The sequence below is a fragment of the Budorcas taxicolor genome, chromosome 18, assembly GCF_023091745.1.
Source record: "Budorcas taxicolor isolate Tak-1 chromosome 18, Takin1.1, whole genome shotgun sequence".
Taxonomy (NCBI): domain Eukaryota; kingdom Metazoa; phylum Chordata; class Mammalia; order Artiodactyla; family Bovidae; genus Budorcas; species Budorcas taxicolor.
Window position 1 is genome coordinate 48,970,836 of NC_068927.1, and position 19,487 is coordinate 48,990,322.

Genomic DNA, 19,487 nt, shown 5'->3' on the forward strand with positions numbered 1-19,487 from the left:
GTCCCTTGGACTGCAAGGAGATCCAACCAGTCCATTCTAAAGGAGATCAGTCCTGGGTGTTCATTGGAAGGAATGATGCTAAAGCTGAAGCTCCAGTACTTTGGCCACCTCATGTGAAGAGTTGACTCATTGGAAAAGACTCTGATGCTGGGAGGGATTGGGGGCAGGAGGAGAAGGGGAGGACAGAGGATGAGATGGCTGGATGGCATCACGGACTCGATGGACGTGAGTCTGAGTGAACTCCGGGAGTTGGTGATGGACAGGGAGGCCTGGCATGCTGCAATTCATGGGGTCACAAAGAGTCAGACATGACTGAGCGATTGAACTGAACTGAACTGAACCTAAAGTTTGAAAGGATCACATGACCCAGGACTAATTTTTTTTTAAATTTTATGAGTGAAAACATTTAAAATTTGTTGGTTTAATTAATACAGACATGTCTTTAGAGTCATCAGTATGAAGTATAATACATTGAATGTATATTACTGAAAGTCAGCTAATTCATAATATGTCTCAATTTATCAGCAAGAAATATTAACTTAGGATGATATTTTTGTAACTAATAATAGAGATAAGTGCAATAGAAGATTTTAGGTGAACTCTTCAGAAATAATTATGTTTTGGTTTTTCCATATTTTGGGTAACTTAAAACTCTAGAAGATGTAATAGGCATACAGAAGGAGATGGTATGTGAGGTCTCAGCATGAGCTCTGCACTTCAGATTAAAGTAGAGAACTCAGCACACCCAGGGAAATGACACGCGTGTAACTACTTTAGTATATTTTTTGCTTGTTTTTTTCTGACATGAATCACTGTTTACCTTACTTCTCATTTAAAATTTTCCAGAAGATCCAATCCAGCCTTTTCTGTTTGTTCTTTGGTTTGGGGGGGTGGGGGTAGGGGCCACTTTGCTGGCATACAGGATCCTAGTTCCCCAGACCAGGGATCCAACCCATGCATCCCACCCCCTCTCCCTTACCCGCACCCCCTACCCCACCACTGCTGTAGGAGTGAGGAGTCTTAATCACTTGACCACCACCTGGGAAATCCCAATCCAACTTTTTGATCAAAGAAAACTATATTTCTAATAGATGTGGACACATTCACAAGAAAATTGAGTTTCCTTGCAGCTTTGAACCTTACTGAACTCTTTTTTGAGGTCTGGAGAAAGAGTTTTCCCCAGCCAACTGCCTAAAAATCTACAGTTCCACATTTCTGATTCTGGCTCCTTAAAAATAAGTAATAGGTTTTCAAAAATTATTTAGGAGTATCAGGAATTTCTATGCTTCAGACGTGGTGGAAACTTGTGTTGAGAAAATAACTTCAATTTAATGCTTCTATATCTGTCCTCTTGTTCATTTTTCTGCACTTAAGATAGAAAATGTTGTGAAACTTACCCAATATCCTCTTTTAGTCCTGGGTACTTTTTTCCAATTCCAGATATTACTGGGGCCCCTGAGTCTTAGATTATCTGGCTCTCAAGGAAGGAAGGAATAAACTAACTGAATGTGATTTTGATGTGATCTAGTTCTCCTGGTGTTTAACATGACATGATGATGTATGCCCCTTCCAGAAAAGAGAATTACTGTAGACAGCAATTCCTGAAGTCAGTGATCTTGAAAAGCACCCAAAGCTACTCTGTCTTGTCTACAATGAGAATACACTAAAAGGTAGTCTCACTTTATCCAATAAGACCTGGAAACATGGCTTTGCTACTAAACAGTGTAACTTGTATCTGTTTTGATCTCAGAAGCTTCAGTTCTAAAATGGAAATACAGGGACTTCCCTGGTGGTTCAGTAGTTGAGAATCCACCTGCCAATGCAGAAACACGGGTTCAATCCCTGGTTGGGGAAGATACCACATGACACGGGGAAACTAAGTCCCTGCACCACAACTACTGAAGCCAGGGTGCCCTAGAACCCACTAGCGGCAAGAGAAGCCACCACAGTGAGAAGCAGAAGCGCAGCAACTAGAGAAAACCTCGTGGGCAACAATGAAGGTGCGAAGCAATGAAGAAGACCTAACACAGCCAAAAATGAACTAAATGATTAAAAACAGGATGGAAATATGCTAAGCATCTGTAACATTTTAGGTGTAACTGGAATTTCAGGAAAGATATGTACACCCGAACATGCATACACACACAAATACACAAACGTACAGTATGGGTAGATTATGAACCCAAGTTCGGGTGCTCACCTGTCAGGCACTCCATGACCTTGGACATCCCATCACTGACTCAACAGGGTGGACCCTCACACATAGTCCTGAGCCCTCGTAAAATATGATCTCTGAAGTCATCTCTTCAAAATTCTCCGGTGCCGTGTCACGCCACCGGGGGTCGCCTCTTCGTAACCCTGGGAACCACTCAGCTTGGCCTCGGCCTCAGGTCGGACTGAGATCTGCGGGCAGAGATAAGCGGTGCGCACGCGCAGTCCGGTGGTCTCAGAATTCTCCGGGCAGGCTGGGAGCCGCGGCTTAGCTTTGGGACTTCCTAGGCCAGACCGTAGCTCCCACAGTCGACGAGGTGTTTTCGACCTCAGGTATTTTTTCCGTGTCCCTGTTGCGCGCGAGTGGCGCCCTTCCAAGGAAGAATCCGGCATGGGTCGCCAGAAACGACCGTGCACAGGTAGCCCGAGCCCGAGGAAGGCGGTGAGTGGAGGTGAGTGGAATTTCGGGAGGCGCTCAAAGCGTGGGCGCTCCGAGCGCCGTCGTGGGAATCCCCCAGCCCCCTCGGTCCTGTGGGCACTTGAGCAGCGGGGAGGGTGGTTGCAGCCCTGAGAGAAAGTCTGGACGGCTGCGTGGTTGTGAGAGGCCTTGCTCCGTGCGAAGGGCCGCGGGGCAGTTCCGCGGCGGTGGGTGCCATTTCGAGACCCGACGAGGTGCCTGGTTATCCTTGCCTGACGAGGATCAAAGGTGCATGTCCTTTGTGTGAACGTGAATTGCGGTAGCCTCCTGGTGAATATCTCAGTGACCCATGGCTCTGAGAACTCCCTGCTGCTTCCTCTCCTTTCAGCACCTACACCTACTTGGAGAAATCACTCCAAGTAGGAAACCAGATGCTAAGCCCTCGATGAAGGGTTTTGGTAAGAAGGTACAGACTGGCTTTTATATGGGAATTTTAAATTAGGGATTGTCCCCGAGTCACGATTCTAGGAAGGAATGGATAGAGAGACTTTGGTATATTCAAAAGCAGAGACATTACTTTGCCGGCTAAGGTCCGTCTAGTCAAGGCTGTGGTTTTTCCTGTGATCATGTATGGATGTGAGAGTTGGACTGTGAAGAAGGCTGAGCGCCGAAGAATTGATGCTTTTGAACTGTGGTGTTGGAGAAGACTCTTGAGAGTCCCTTGGACTGCAAGGAGATCCAACCAGTGCGTTCTGAAGGAGATCAACCCTGGGATTTCTATGGAAGGAATGATGCTAAAGCTGAAACTCCAGTACTTTGGCCACCTCATGCGAAGAGTTGACTCATTGGAAAAGACCCTGATGCTGGGAGGGATTGGGGGCAGGAGGAGAAGGGGACGACCGAGGATGAGATGGCTGGATGGCATCACGGACTCGATGGACGTGAGTCTGAGTGAACTCCGGGAGTTGGTGATGGACAGGGAGGCCTGGCGTGCTGCGATTCATGGGGTCGCAAAGAGTCGGACACGACTGAGCGACTGATCTGAACTGAACTGAAGAATGGGGTTCCTTCCTGGGAAAGTTGTTTCTGGGTTCATTGGTACATTTGAGGATGACAATGTTTCTTGAGCTGTGAAGACATGAACCTACTGTGAGCATCCTCTTCTTATTTCATTTTGGTTTTCTGTATGAGGTCGCAACCGATGGAGCCACAGAGGGTGTACTGTAATAAATAATAAATACTCAGCGTGTGGCGACTCTGACTATTTCCCTGCAGGTTTCTGTAGCTAAGAAGCAAGAAACATGTCAGGTTAATTATGACTTGTGTTTGCAAGTTAAGCGACTGAGCCAGAATTCAGTTGTCTAGTTCTTAACCAAAGTTCCTTTGATTGAATTTATGGGTATAGAGGGAACCATAATCCCCCCAAATTTTATAGATAATCACTATATATATTTGTAATTTCCATTTTTCAAAGGTATACACAATTCAAAAGATTTAGACCTGGGTTTTTATCTAGAATAAAAATTTGTTATATCTTGGGACAGTTTTGTACAAAATTAGTGATCAAGATAATGAGAATGATTAAGAAACTCCCATGACATCCATGAGATGATATTATGTAGATAATAAAATTTCTGTTTATAAAAGTTAGTCGTGATAAGGAAAAATGGCCATGATCTAATGTTAAATCATCTTCATATGGGACTTTCTTGATAGTTCAGTGGCTAAGACTCCTAGCTGTCAATGCAGGAGCCCCCCAACCCCCTTTACATCCCTGGTTGGGAAACTAGATCCCACATGCTGCAATGAAGACCTGCTGAATACAAATAAATATTTTTAAAAATCATCTTCATAGTTGTAGATAGTGATACCCAAGAAAATTTAAAATTACATATGGCATTCATTTTTTAAAATAGGGGATAATCCTTGCCAAAGGATCCCCTTTCCTGCAACATTTAGATGGTTTATAGTCTTCAAAACAGCCCTCTTTTGTAGGTGGTATTCTTATCCCTTTTTTTGCTGATGTTATAGGTAACATAGGCGCTGAGAAATTTTTAACTCTCACAGCTTAAAGTTTGTTTTCAATTCCTGAAATTCCGGCAACATAGCTTGTGTCTTAATTTCAACAGTATATTATATTATATGTTATGCATGCCTTTTCTTCTTTTTTTAATCCATTATGCCAGTCTCTTTTAAGTGAACAGTTTAATCCATTTAAGTTTGAAGTACTTACTGATTAGGAGGAACTGATGCCATTTTGCCATTTGTTTTCTGTTTGTCTTTTTTGTTCCTTGATCCCTCCATTCCTGCCTTATTTTTGTGTTTAATTGATTGTGCTGTCCTGTTTGATTATCCTTTCTCATTTCTTTTTCTCTATTTTTTAGTTTTTTTCTTAATGGTTATCTTGAGGATTATAATGAGCATCTTAAATTTATGACAGCCTAGTTTGAATTAATACCAGCCTAACTTTAACAGTATACAGCAAATCTGCTTTTTGTTTGTCTGGGGTTTTATTTGTTTGTTTGTTTGTTTTTTAGTACACTGTGGGTATAGCTCAGTGGTAGAGCATTTGACTGCATACTTTTGAAACCTGCCTTGGTCTTCACTGAGTCAATATTGTTTTCCATCATTTAATATGGATTAATTATTAGGGAAACCTTAAGAAAGGCAGTGCCAAAGAATGCTCAAACGGCCGCACAATTGCAATCATCTCACATGCTAGTAAAGTTATGCTTAAAATTCTCCAAGCCAGGCTTCAGCAATACGTGAACCGTGAACTTCCAAATGTTCAAGCTGGTTTTAGAAAAGGCAGAAGAACCAGAGATCAAATTGCCACCATTGGCTGGATCATCAAAAAAGCAAGAGAGTTCCAGAAAAACATCTATTTCTGCTTTATTGACTATGCCAAAGCCTTTGACTGTGTGGATCACAATAAACTGTGGACAATTCTGAAAGAGATGGGAATACCAGAGCACCTGACCTGCCTCTTGAGAAACCTATATGCAGGTCAGGAAGCAACAGCTAGAACTGGACATGAAACAACAGACTGGTTCCAAATAGGAAAAAGAGTACGTCAAGGCTGTATATTGTCGCCATGCTTATTTAACTTATATACAGAGTACATCATGAGAAACGCTGGGCTGGATGAAGCACAAGCTGGAATCGAGATTGCCAGGAGAAATATCAATAACCTCAGATATGCAGATGACACCACCTTTATGGCAGAAAGTGAAGAAGAACTAAAAAGCCTCTTGATGAAAGTGAAAGACGAGATTGAAAAAGTTGGCTTAAAGCTCAACATTCAGGAAACGAAGATCATGGCATCTGGTCCCATCACTTCATGGCAACTAGATGGGGAAACTGGAAACAGTGGCTGACTTTATTTTTCTAGGCTCCAAAATCACTGCAGATGGTGATTGCAGCCATGAAATTAAAAGATGCTTACTCCTTGGAAGGAAAGTTATGACCAACCTAGACAGCATATTAAAAAGCAGAGACATTACTTTGTCAACAAAGGTCTGTCTAGTCAAGGCTATGGTTTTTCCAGTGGTCATGTATGGATGTGAGAGTTGGACTGTGAAGAAAGCTGAGTGCCAAAGAATTGATGCTTTTGAATTGTGGTGTTGGAGAAGACTCTTGAGAGTCCCTTGGACTGCAAGGAGACCCAACCAGTCCGTCCTAAAGGAGATCAGTCCTGGGTGTTCATTGAAAGGACTGATTTGGCCACCTGATGCGAAGAGCTGACTCATTGGAAAAGACCCTGATGCTGGGAAAGATTGAGGGCAGGAGGAGAAGGGGACGACAGAGGATAAAATGGTTGGATGACATCACCCACTCAATGGACATGGGTTTGGGTGGACTCCGGGTGTTGGTGGTGGACAGGGATGCCTGGCGTGGTGCAGTTCATGGGGTTGCAAAGAGTCGGACACGACTGAGTGACTGAAGTGAACTGAATGTATCACTGTATTGCAAGCTGTCATATTTTTAACCTGTTGCCTGAGAGATGAACATCCTTGTACACATGCTATTAAGTGTCTACAATATTCTAGACCTAGAAGTTGTAAGACTTGGGGTAATACAATCACTAGAAAGCCATAGTTGCTTCCTTTAAAATGCTTATTATCTAAAATGAGGTAAAATCTGAGTAGGAGTAAGGTGGTGTGAAATGAGAGACAAAGGTGACCTACCTTGTGAATTCACAGGAATGTCTGTCTGTAGCAATAGATAGGACCTGAGCAGAATGCACAGATTCTGTGAAATATCAGTGATAATAAATGGATTTTTTTTGCTGTGACTTTTGTACTTTACAGTTTCCTTCTAATTTTGTTGGGCACAAAGTGAACCTAGTAGGATATCATAATTCAGCAGCTGTCTGGGAGACATGGCTTAGTTGACAGGTTTAGAAACCAGGTAAACCTTCTGTCAAGAAAACCTGAAATAAAGCTATATTAAAATCATCATCATTTCATACAAGAGATTACACAAAGACTGCTCTCTATTTTGTCTAGACAGAACTCCATCATACCTGAGAAGAAATGGTAGAGTGAATGTAGATACTGGGATCCAAAGAAACAGACCAAAGATAAGCCGCTCAGTAAAACAATCTAAATTTAGATAACAAAGAATTTTCTTGAATGTTCCTCCTTTTTGGACAACATCTTTCTGTTAACAATTTTTAAAAAAATAATTCACATTCATTTCAAGTTTGTTGTTTAGTCACTAAGTCGTTTTTGACTCTTTGTGACCCCATGGACTGCAGCACGCCAGGCTTCCCTGTCCTTCACTATCTCTCAGAGTTTGCTCAGACTCACGTCCATTGAGTCGGTGATGCCATCCAACCATCTCATCCTCTCTTGCCCCCTTCTCTTGCCCTCAGTCTTTCCCAGCATCCAAGTCTTTTCCAGTGAGTACCTTCTTCACATCACGTGGCCAAAGTGGTAATTGTTAAAATAATCATTGAATAAACTTTAAAAAGAAAAATCAAGATCAGAATTAAAAAATAAGCACTGCTATTAGATGGTCACATAACCTTCCAGACTTTTATTATCTACTAATTTCAGTGGTCTGTTTCTCTGACTCTGCTTCTCTATGTTGCTTGATATATTCAGATATTGTTCAGAAATACTTATATTGATCAATCTGATTGTTTTGCTGACAGTGTATCTGGAATATTTCCCATATCCTTAAATATTTTCCCAACTTCACATTTGGTATCTACTTTGATTTATAGCATAGTGATGGTTTGTCATTCATTTAACTAGTAAGTCTTGCTAGACTCAAAGTCCTGAACACTGACTTTCTATCTTCAATGTCTTAACCTACTTCATATAATTATAAAGCCACAAAAGAGGTCCTTATTAGGATGGTAGTCTTGGAAGATGGGAATAGAAGGAAGAGGCTCTGCTCTGAGCAAAACTGCATTGCCTACTCCTAGGTCTGTATCTCCCTCACCAAAATGATACAGTGCCAGAAAACTTCCTGCTGACATATCTGGGTCTGGCAGAAAGGCCTCTGTTCTATGACTTTGTTCCTCCTAGACCCCTGGGATATGGCAGAGGAAGTGGGTTTATCTAGAATCCTAATCTACCCAAATCATGTGTGATGGTAAATAGTTTGGAACCTGGAATGGAAGATTACAATGTTATTAACTTATGTTCTGTTGGGAACACCAAACTGATCTCAAGGTCTTTCTCTTTTACCAGCTCTGGCTTTCTGGACATGTGCTTTTCTGTTAGAGAAACCTTGAGGACTAACCCAGTCTTGCAGGTCTAAAACCATTGTTCATGTAAGTTGATGTTCTCTCCTTCTTCGAATATGTGTATTTTTTTAGATCATTTGAGTATTTTCATTAATTTTTCTAAAGTTTACTACCCAAAGAGGTTCCTGAGATAACCTGCCTCCCAGCTTTTGTTCTAGTGAAATGTGATACATAATTACCCAGCATCCTCTCAATGTGCCTCAGTCTAAACTAACTAGTGTTGGTGTCGCTGTCACACAAAGCTGGGTGTCAGATGAGCTGCAGGGCAGTGCAGCCGGGCAGTAAGGTAAGCTGTCTGGCTTTTAACCCTTCCTCCTTGGTTAAGGAAATGACCAACCAGTACAGTGTTCTCTTCAGACAAGAGCACACCCGTGATGATGCCATCTGATCAGTTGCCTGAGGGTCAAACAAAGAAGACTCTGAGACAGTGGTCACAGGATCCCTGGATGACCAAGTGAAGGTCTGGAAATGGCGTGATGAGAAGCTGGACCTACAGTGGAATCTGGAGAGCCATCAGCTGAGTGTGTTGTGTGTAGACTTCAGCCACACCCTACCTATTGCTGCATCCCATTCTCCTGATGCTCATATTCTTCTCTGGCAGGTGGGAAAGAGCGAATAAATAAAGTCTGTAGATGCAGGACCTGTGGATGCATGGACTTTGGCCTTTTCTCCCGATTCCCAGTATCTGGCCACAAGAACTCATGTGGGGAAAGTGAACGTTTTTGATGTGGAAAGTGGGAAAAAGGAGTGTTCTTTGGACACAAGAGGAAAATTCATTCTTAGTATTGCATATTGTCCTGATAGGAAGTTTCAGGCCAGTAGAGCCATAGGTGGAATCATCAGTATTTTTGATATCACAACTGGGAAACTTCTGCATATGCTAGAAGGTCATGATATGCCCATTCGCTCCTTGAGTTTTTCCCTGGAGTCACAGATCCTTGTAACTGCTTTGGATGATGGCTCCGTCAAGATCTGTGACCAACAACATGCCAGCTTGGCTGGCACATTGAGTGTCCGTGCATCCTGCGTGCTGACCATTGCATTTTGTTCTGGTGACACACACTTGGTTTCCAGTTGATCTGACAAAAGTGTGAAAGTTTGGGATGTTGGAATGAGGACTTGTGTTTATACCTTCTTTGATCATCAGGATAAAGTCTGGGGAGTAAAATACAATGGAAATGGCTCAAAAATTGTGTCTGTTAGAGAAACGACTAGGAAATTCACATCTATGATTGTCTGATTTAAAGGTCAAAGTCTTCCAGACTGATGCTGCAAAGAGAATGTATAGATTGAGCATGACATCCCTTACCTTTCTGGCTTGTTTAAAAGAAATTGCATCTATTTTAGCAAAAACTTTTGTAGATACATATAAATCTCTTCATGTTTATTGTAAATGCCATTCATACTTTAACATAAAGTGTTCTTAATGCAAAAAAAAAAAAAAAAACTAGTGTTAATGTTATTACTAAGAAATTACCCAACATGTCTTACATGCCCATTCTTCTATCAAGGGCAGTGTTGAAGGAGTGAAGGAGATAAGTCCATTAAAGATTTGTTATATGAGTCAGGTCTGGATTTTGTTTGAGATGGAGACAAAATTTTGTTTGGTTGTATTTGACTGCTCAAGAGAAGACTTTGAAATTTTCTAGATGTAAGATTCCAGGTAGATAAGACAGAAATCTGGTATTGAGTGATTTAAATCTCAGTGAATAGTAGTATCTCATAGTTTATGTGAATTAGTGTATATACATGATTGAGATTTGCAAACTTGGAGGTCATGGATCTTGGCAGGAAATCCCTGAAAGCTAAATATCAAGACTATTCTGTTGTTGAAAGGAACATACTAAATTTGGGTGACATATTTCAACATCCTTCCTCATTATTCTTTAACTCTACCTATTAGTTATCTACTGTTGCATAACATATTACTCTGACACTCAGTAGCTTAAAGCAGTAAACATTTATCTCATGATTTCACTGGTTCAGAAATCTGGACATGGCTTAGTTTGGCTCTAGATCTCTTTACACTAGTTCTCTTGCAAGGCTATTAAGTTGTTGGGTAGAGTTGCAGTCATCTTAAGGCCAATATTGGGTGTATCCTCTTCTGAGCTCACTCAGATGGTTCCAAGATCCAGTTTCTCATGGGAAGATGTGAGGCCACCCCTGGTTGAGCAAGTGAGACATCAAAAGAGGCAAACAACATAAAAGTCTTAGTCTGCAATCTGCCATCACAAATAACATTTCACCACTTTAATCATATTGTGTTTATTAAAAACAAGTCATTCAATTCAGCTCATACACATGTGAAGGAGAGTACATAAGGGCATAAATACCAGAAGATGATCATTGGTAACCTAAGTAATCACTCAGCACAAGCCAAGTGTTCAGTGATAGACGTTAGATGGCAGTAAAAAGAAAATGTATCATCATAAGTAGTAAGTGAATACAGAATCGTAGGATTGGAGAAGACCTTACAAATGCTGTGCCTCCTAAATGTTGTTCACTTAAATCTGATGTATACATTAAATATAATGTCATGTGCCAAAAATTAGGTGGATTTCTTTTTTAAAAAACTATGAGATCTGACATAGTGAAGCATTTAATAATTGAGGAAATTCTCAATTTTATATAAACTGTATTTTCTAAATTGGGACTTTATACTGCATTAAAAAAAAAATAACTGATTAAATTTTCCCTTCTTTAAATGGCAAACATTTTCCTTGACAGCTCATGTTTACTGAGAATTTACGTGACAGATACCAATCAGGCATTATCCTCATGTTCATTATTTAATAACCAAATGTTACTATTTTATCTGTTGTTAAATGGTTCAGATACTTAAGAACAAACCAGGAAATTTTGTCTACTTCAGCAAGCTTCTTCAAAAATACCTATATATTCTGCTTCAGTCCCCTCATATATTATAGATTTTTAGCCTATGTGCTTGCCATATTGCTCTCTTCCTACAGTACAATCCTTATCTTCTCTCCTTCTGTGTTCAAAATATTCCTTTCATTTCCCCATTAATACATAGGTTTGCTGTTTCAGACATCGACATTCAGGGATCTGGCCATACACTTCTCCCAGCAGGAGTGGGAATGTCTCAACCCTGTTCAGAAGAACGTGTACCGGGATGTGATGATGGAGAACTATGATAACTTGGTCTCACTGGGTATGTTTATCAGCCTCAAGTGATTTAGAATAATTTAGAATCTGCTCTTTAAGATATGTATTTTTTTCCACTGTAATTTTTAGGGCTGCCTTTAGGAAACTAGTTAACACTTTCTTGTTCTTTTTTACTAAGAAAGTGGTTTCAGCTTTGTCAGGCTGGAAATCACATCTGCATTAAATATCTTTATCCTCCCTCTCCTTCAGTTACATTCATACCTCCTCTGTTCTTAATTACAGTTGCCTCTCTTCCTTTATGAATAGGGTGTAGTTTAGAAGTCTTTGGCATTTGTTATATATCATTGTCAAAGAATCCAAATTTCCTATTTATTTATGCTCGGAATTTCTATAGATGTTCCATTTTATTATCTGATCCTCTTGCGGAGAGATCATCCGGACACAGGGTGTTAAATTTCCCTACTTGCTCTAAATGAACCCCTACAATGTATATAGCAGTGGGTTAAATAAATGGAATTCATTGAAAACTGAAGAACATGCATTCTATTTTGGAGAAGTTTCTTCTGTTTTGTGGTTGAAAGTTATAATCAATGAACATTGCATTTTAAATGGATTTAATATCCTACAGACAGGTCTTCTTGTGTACTGTTTGTAAAACAACAATATCGATAATAGTGTTAATAGCTAACATTGTGCTAAGTATTTAATAGGTAAGGCTCTAAGCATTTTATATATATACATATATCAACTTGTTTTTTCCTCGTTATTATTCCCATTTTATGAGTGAGTACTGAGGCACAATGGGTTTAAGTGACTTTCCCAAGGTCAGACGCAACTGGAAGGTGCAAAAGCAGGAAGTGAACTAAGTTTCCAGGATCTGTATTTTCAACTAAGATATTAATACATGCGTTCAATAAAAAGAGGATATGTGAGTCTATATGTATGTATTTATATATATATATAAAGATATATATATATATATCTTAAACTGACCCTTCCTGATTTCTGGTATTTCATTCCCTGCCGTCTCTTCTAGAAAATCTTATTCAATGTTATTTTGACCTTTTAACTGAGCGATGTTTTCTTCTACATCATGTGCCATTTTTTTCTTTGTAAGCAGGACATTCCATTTCTAAGCCAGATGTGATTACATTATTGAAACAAGGAAAAGAGCCATGGATGGTTGTGAGAGAAGAAACAAGAAGATGATGTACAGGTCAGTATGAGCAAGTCAAATTATGGGGCCACATCCATGTAAGTAAAAGCCCAGTTGTCAAGGAGACACACACTTGAAATATTGGCTTGGAAAGCTTCATTCACGTTGGAGAAAATACCTTTGATCTAAAGTGGAAATAAATGCTTTGCATGAACTACCCGGTGAATTTTATCTTTACTTCATTAAACACTCCCTTTGTTGTTCTTCTTACATTTTCCTCCCAGTTCAGTGATGGGCACTGTCCTTCTTCTTCATGCACTTCTTATTTATTTATTTATTTGGCTGCACCAGGTGTTAGTTCTGGCATGAAGGATCTTTTTTTCAGTTACAGCATGTGGAATCTTTAGTTGAGGCATGTGAACTCTTATGCATGTGGAGTCCAGTTCCCTGACCAGGGATTGAACCTGGGTCCCTTGCGTTGAGAGCATGGAGTCTTAGCCACTGGACCAGCAGGGAAGTCCCCTTATGCACTTTTTAATATGTATTTTGGACTCAAATGTTTTCTAGAACCTCCAGGGCACTTAGATTTGTAATATGGCTTCATTAACTAAAAATATATTTATTACTATATCTGGTTAATAAATGGAGTTTGTGTTATATTAGGGAAGACAAATAGTAGATAAATAGCAAATAAGTAGATAAATAACATCACATAGTGAAACATAGTTTGAAGGAGACTACCAAGGATAAGACAAATTTAGATAATGAGGTAAGATGGTCAGGAACCCTTTTCTGAGGAAGTGATATTTGAGCTGAGAAACGGAGGGTAAGGGCCTGAGGCATTTGAGTACATGAGGAAGTCCATTACAAGAAGAATAAACAACACGTACGAAGGCCTGAAGATGAACATGAATGTTGTATATTAAGGAGTATGTGGCAGATCGGAATAGAGTTATTGAGGGTTAACTAACAAAACATGAAGTCAATATATTATGGCAGTTCAGGTAACTTAAGGTGTTATTAAGAAGAATTAAAATTGTTTTCTAAGATTATTTAAGAGCCATGATCTGATTAAATTTTTAATATATATTTTAATACATTCAAAAACCTTATTATTAATGAGCCTTAGAAGTCTAGATAAAATAAATATAAATTTATTTGTTTATTTACTTTCTCATATACTTTTTACATATTTGAAATTTTTTATTAAAAATTTTTGTCCTAATATTAATATATTGGAGTTTTTCTTATTTCTTTCTAGGTTAATATTCTGAAATTATTTTTTCTTTTATCTCTACTATGTTGCTGAGCTCTATCACTTCATTTCTGAGTTTTTCTAATTCTGATTTATGTTGTTCTTTCAGCTCTTACAGCATATCAGAAAATTCAGAACACTTAATACTGTTAAGATGGCAACACTATCCCAAATTCTGTTGCTCAGTTGCTTAGTTGTGTCTGACTCTTTGTGACCGTATGGACTGTAGCCTGCCAGGCTTCTCTGTCCATGGGATTCTCCAGGCAAGAATACTGGAGTAGGTTGCCATTTCCTTCTCCAGGGGAACTTCCTGACCCAGGGACTGAACCAGCGTCTCTTGCATTGGCAGGCAGATTCTTTACCACTGAGGCACCAGGGAAGACTGTTTAAACCATAATTTTAAAATTCTTTTTCAGGAACTTCATATATCTGCTTCTCTTTAGAGTTGGTTTCTGGTGCTTTGTATTGATCCTTTGATTTCTCTGTTTCTCTGTATCCCTTGTGATTTTTCACTGAGACTTTGGCTTTGTGGAAACAGCCACTTCTTGCAGTCTTTAGAGACTGCCTTACTACCTTCACCAGTAAGCCCAACCAGGGGTCCTGGAACCTATCAACCACCTTTTCTTGGGAAGCATCTTTGGGGTTGTGTGTATGCTTTTATTTTAGTATAAATGGCTGCTTTTGACATCTTAATTTCCTGTTTCTTCTGAGGACCTTTTAGTTTCTCTTGTATTCCTCTACGCTTAATCTTTTGCTTCTCCTGTTGCCTGCCCGCGGAAATGCATATTCTTTGCCACCCTAACATGCTGCAATGCTCAACTGTGTTTTCAGTGGCCTCCAATGTGATGTACAAACTATGCCACCATTCCCATTGGCAAACCAAGCCAGATAAGACAAAAACCAGTCCCTTGGGCAGCCCCCAGGGAAGTCAGAATGTTTGACACAAGTTCCACGTTTTTCCTGTTTTGAGGAAGGAGCCAGAAATTAGGGGTAGGTGGGCTTCCTAGGTGGCTCAGTTGAAAAAGCATCCACCTGCTAGTGCAGAAGATGCAGCAGACTCAGGTTCGATCCTCGGGTCGGGAAGATTCCCTGAAGGAGGAAATGGCAGCCCACTCCAGTATTCTTGCCTGGGAAATCCCGTGGACAGAGGAGCCTGGTGGGATGCCATTCCTAGGGTCACAAAAAGTAGGACACGACTGAACAACTGAGCATGGCACATATTCTTCCCATCACACCTCATTATACTGGGTGGCAAGAGGGACTCGGGCAAACAAACTGTACACAAGCAAATTTCTTGGCTGTCTTTTCTTTTGTTTATGTATTTATCTGAGTGCTAGAGCCCTTTAACTAGTTTTTAGAGTAAAGATATTTTGGTACATGTAATCCTGTTGATTCAGTATCTCTTGGGGAGAACAAGGGGCTGTATCTTTATAGTTCACGCTTCCTAATGTCCTGTCTTTCTTTGTTTTAGGTCTTCTGTTTCCATTTCCTGCTTTGTACTGGAGTATTGAAATATTTCTTTAGTATTCATTTTAGTTTTTCTCTTGGTATTTTGACTATTTCTCTTTGAATATTTGTTTTTAGTGTATGTTATGGGGCTTACAGCATAAAATATACCTAAGCTTTCACAGTCTATTTTTTCAAATATTGTAGCGTTTCTTGTAAAATGAAAAAACTATAGCTTCAATACGTTTATACTTACCTTTCACTTTATGTTATAATTGTTATGTTTATCACATTTACATATATTGAAAATACCACCAGACTGTTAAAAGCTTTGCTTTCCAGTCAAATATATCTGAAATAACTTAATAGGGGAATAAATGACCTTAATATATTTACCTAGATATTTAACTTTCATGTTGCCATCTTTCATTCCTAAAGATTCTATCAGTGTAGATAACTTCCTGTAGTAATTTTTTTTCAATCAGTTTTTTGCCTCAATCTGTCTCCTTTCCTTTTCAGATTCTATTTGCATCTTTACATATATTACTGCAATAACTTCTATACATCTGTCATGTTTACTTTTTACTCTGTCATTTCCATTCTACCGCAAGCTCCCCAGCATTTTTTTTCCTCAAACTTTAAACTTTTTATTTTGTATTGAAGTATAGCTAGTAAACAATGTTGTGGTATTTTAAACAGTGTTGTGGTAGTTTTGCCCTGGCTGAGCAAAGGGATTCAGCCATACATATACATGTATCCATTCTCCCCAACATTTTAGAAGTTACTTATTTCAGTTTTATAGTTTTAATGTTTTCCTTTATGTGGTTTCTTTTTTTCTGTGTTGTCTCAGCATCTGTGGTTTATCTTTTACCTTGAGAGGGGATCACATTTTTTTTGTTGTTCTTTTTACAATTAATAATTTTTAAGTTGTTTTTTGGACATTGGGAGTGCTGTGTTGTGTTGAAATGTTTACATGTTGATATTTTTATTTTAGCAAGTAATTGAAGCAATAAAATTTAGGCTATATGTTCTGTCCTGCTGTTTGGGGGCAGTAGTATAATTCTCTGGTTCTGGGCTTAGCTATACTGGTTTGTGTCCGTTTCATGCATACACGATTCATGTTTAGGCTAAGAGTTGTACATGTTTCCTCCCCAGATTAGGGAACCTTCTCTCAGCGTTTCCTTTCTAGGGTTCCTCCCTCACTTTCCTCTTTGGTAGTATTCCTTACTGTGATTCTTGTGGTAGGAAATATGCTGGGGTTTCTTTGTAACTCAGTTTTGCCCCAGTATACTTGAGGCCAACCCATATTGCAAAGCTATGAGTGATAGAGAAAGTGGCAAGAAACTCAGTCTAGTGTAGGTCATTTTTTAAGGTTTTTACTTCCCTCCACAATGCTTTTCCATTTAATTTACAGACCTCAAGTGTTCAATTTTTTTATTTTGTCAAACATTTTTAGTTGATAATCAGTCAGAGAGGGAGATGATCTTGAAAGGGTTTATATCACCATGATGGTACTAGAACATATTCAGTTAAGGAGTTATTTAATGTGAAAATGGTTTTTTAAATTTATTTTCTCTTGTATCATTGTGGACTCATTGCTTTTTTTCTTATTTGCTGGTTTTTAGTATATATGTATTTATTTATTTGGCTGCACTGGGTATGAGTTGTGCCATATGGGATCTAGTTCCCTGACCAATGATCAAACCCATGACCCCTGCATTAGGAGCCCAGAGTCTTAGCCACCAGGGAAATCTCTCATTGCCTTTTATCATATTGTTACATCCTATCACAATCATTTTTATGCTGCTGTTTTCACAGTTTTGGCCAGTAACACCTCTGTAAGTCTTTGATGGAAACTGATACAAGAAAGAGTATATTAAATCACTCTAGTAAAGTATGATAAATGAGTTATGGAAACTGTCATTAATATTACACAGTGTATAGCTGATTTTAGAGTTATCTAAAGTAATTCACTCTGATGAGTGATATTTTTAATTTAAAAGAATGTAGTGTAGAATATTGGAGAAGGCAGTGGCACCCCACTCCAGTACTCTTGCCTGGAAAATCCCATGGATGGAGGAGCCTGGTGGGCTGCAGTCCATGGGGTCGCTAAGAGTTGGAGACAACTGAGCGACTTCACTTTGACTTCACTTTCATGAATTGGAGAAGGAAATGGCAACCCACTCCAGTATTCTTGCCTGGAGAATCCCAGGGACAGCGGAGCCTGGTGGGCTGCCATCTATAGGGTCTCACAGAGTCGGACACGACTGAAGCGACTTAGTAGTAGTGGTGGTGGTGTAGAATATTTACTGTTCTTTGTCAAGGAAAATAAAATGTTTTTCTCTTTTAGATTTGAATTCAAAATATAAAATACTCAGCTGTGAAAATGTACATATTTATTAAAAACATTCTTACTGTGCGTCAGAAAATTCAAACTGGTGAGAAACCCTATGAATGTAAGCAGTGTGGAAAGGCCTTTAGTGGTTCATCCAACTTTCTGGAACATCAGCTAATTCATAGTGGTGAAAAACCCTATGAATGCCATGAATGTGAGATGATCTTTAGTCTTAGTATAGGTCTTAGGGAACATCATAGAATTCATACTGGGGAGAAACCCTACAAATGTAAGGAATGTGGAAAGGCCTTTAGTCGTGCCTCACATCTTGTTCAACATGAGAGAATTCATTCTGGGGAGAAGGCCTATAAGTGTAAGGAATGTGGGGTGACATTTAGTCATGACTGTCAACTCATTCTGCTTCAGTAAATGCATATCGGTATAAAACCCTTTGAATGTTGTGAATGTGAAGCCCTTTAGTCATGCTTCAGCACTTATTCAACATGAGAGAATTCGTACTGGTGAGAAACCCTATAAATGTGAAGAATGTGGGAAGGCCTTTATTAATGGTGGAAGGCTAAGAATGCATCACATAATTAATACTGGTGAGAAATCCTATGAATGTAAAGAATGTGGAAAGGCCTTTCAGTTCACTTCAGCTCAGTTCAGTTCAGTCGCTCAGTCGTGTCCGACTCTTTGCGACCCCATAAATCGCAGCACGCCAGGCCTCCCTGTCCATCACCATTTCCCGGATTTCACTCAGACTCATGTCCATCGAGTCCGTGATGCCATCCAGCCATCTCATCCTGGGCTGTGCCCTTCTCCTCCTGCCCCCAATCCCTCCCAGCATCAGGGTCTTTTCCAATGAGTCAACTCTTCACGTGAGGTGGCCAAAGTACTGGAGCTTCAGCTTTAGCATCATTCCTTCCAAAGAAATCCCAGGGTTGATCTCCTTCAGAATGGACTGGTTGGATCTCCTTGCAGTCCAAGGGACTCTCAAGAATCTTCTCCAACACCACAGTTCAAAAGCATCAATTCTTCGGCGCTCAGCCTTCTTCACAGTCCAACTCTCACATCCATACATGACCACTGGAAAAACCATAGCCTTGACTAGACGGACCTTAGTCGGCAAAGTAATGTCTCTGCTTTTGAATATACTATCTGGGTTGGTCATAACTTTTCTTCCTAGGAGTAAGCATCTTTTAATTTCATGGCTGCAGTCACCATCTGCAGTGATTTTGGAGCCCAAAAAAATAAAGTCTGACACTGTTTCTACTGTTTCCCCATCTATTTCCCATGAAGTGATGGGACCAGATGCCATGATCTTCGTTTTCTGAATATTGAGCTTTAAGCCAACTTTTTCATTCTCCTCTTTCACTTTCATCAAGAGGTTTTTTAGCTCCTCTTCACTTTCTGCCATAAGGGTGGTGTCATCTGCATATCTGAGGCTTTTGATATTTCTCCCGGCAATCTTGATTCCAGCTTGTGTTTCTTCCAGTCCAGAGTTTTTCATGATGTACTCTGCATAAAAGTTAAATAAGCAGGGTGACAATATACAGCCTTGACATACTCCTTTTCCTATTTGGAACCAATCTGTTGTTCCATGTCCAGTTCTAACTGTTGCTTCCTGACCTGCATGCAGATTTCTCAAGAGGCAGGTTAGGTGGTCTAATATTCCCATCTCTTTCAGAATTGTCCACAGTTTATTGTGATCCACACAGTCAAAAGCTTTGGCATAGTCAATAAAGCAGAAATAGATGTTTTTCTGGAACTCTCTTGCTT

General features: G+C 39.7%; 1 protein-coding gene and 1 pseudogene across 1 annotated transcript in view; both read left to right on the plus strand.

Moving 5' to 3' along the window:
- Positions 1–19,487, plus strand: part of LOC128063942 (zinc finger protein 607-like) — a 56,197-nt gene that overhangs the window by 26,338 nt on the left and 10,372 nt on the right. The window contains exons 5-6 of the mRNA XM_052656772.1: positions 17,814–18,092; positions 18,178–18,310. Coding sequence (XP_052512732.1) covers positions 17,814–18,092; positions 18,178–18,310 — 412 coding nt within the window. The remainder of the gene's footprint in view (positions 1–17,813; positions 18,093–18,177; positions 18,311–19,487) is intronic.
- Positions 8,716–9,632, plus strand: LOC128064196 (WD repeat-containing protein 61-like; annotated as a pseudogene).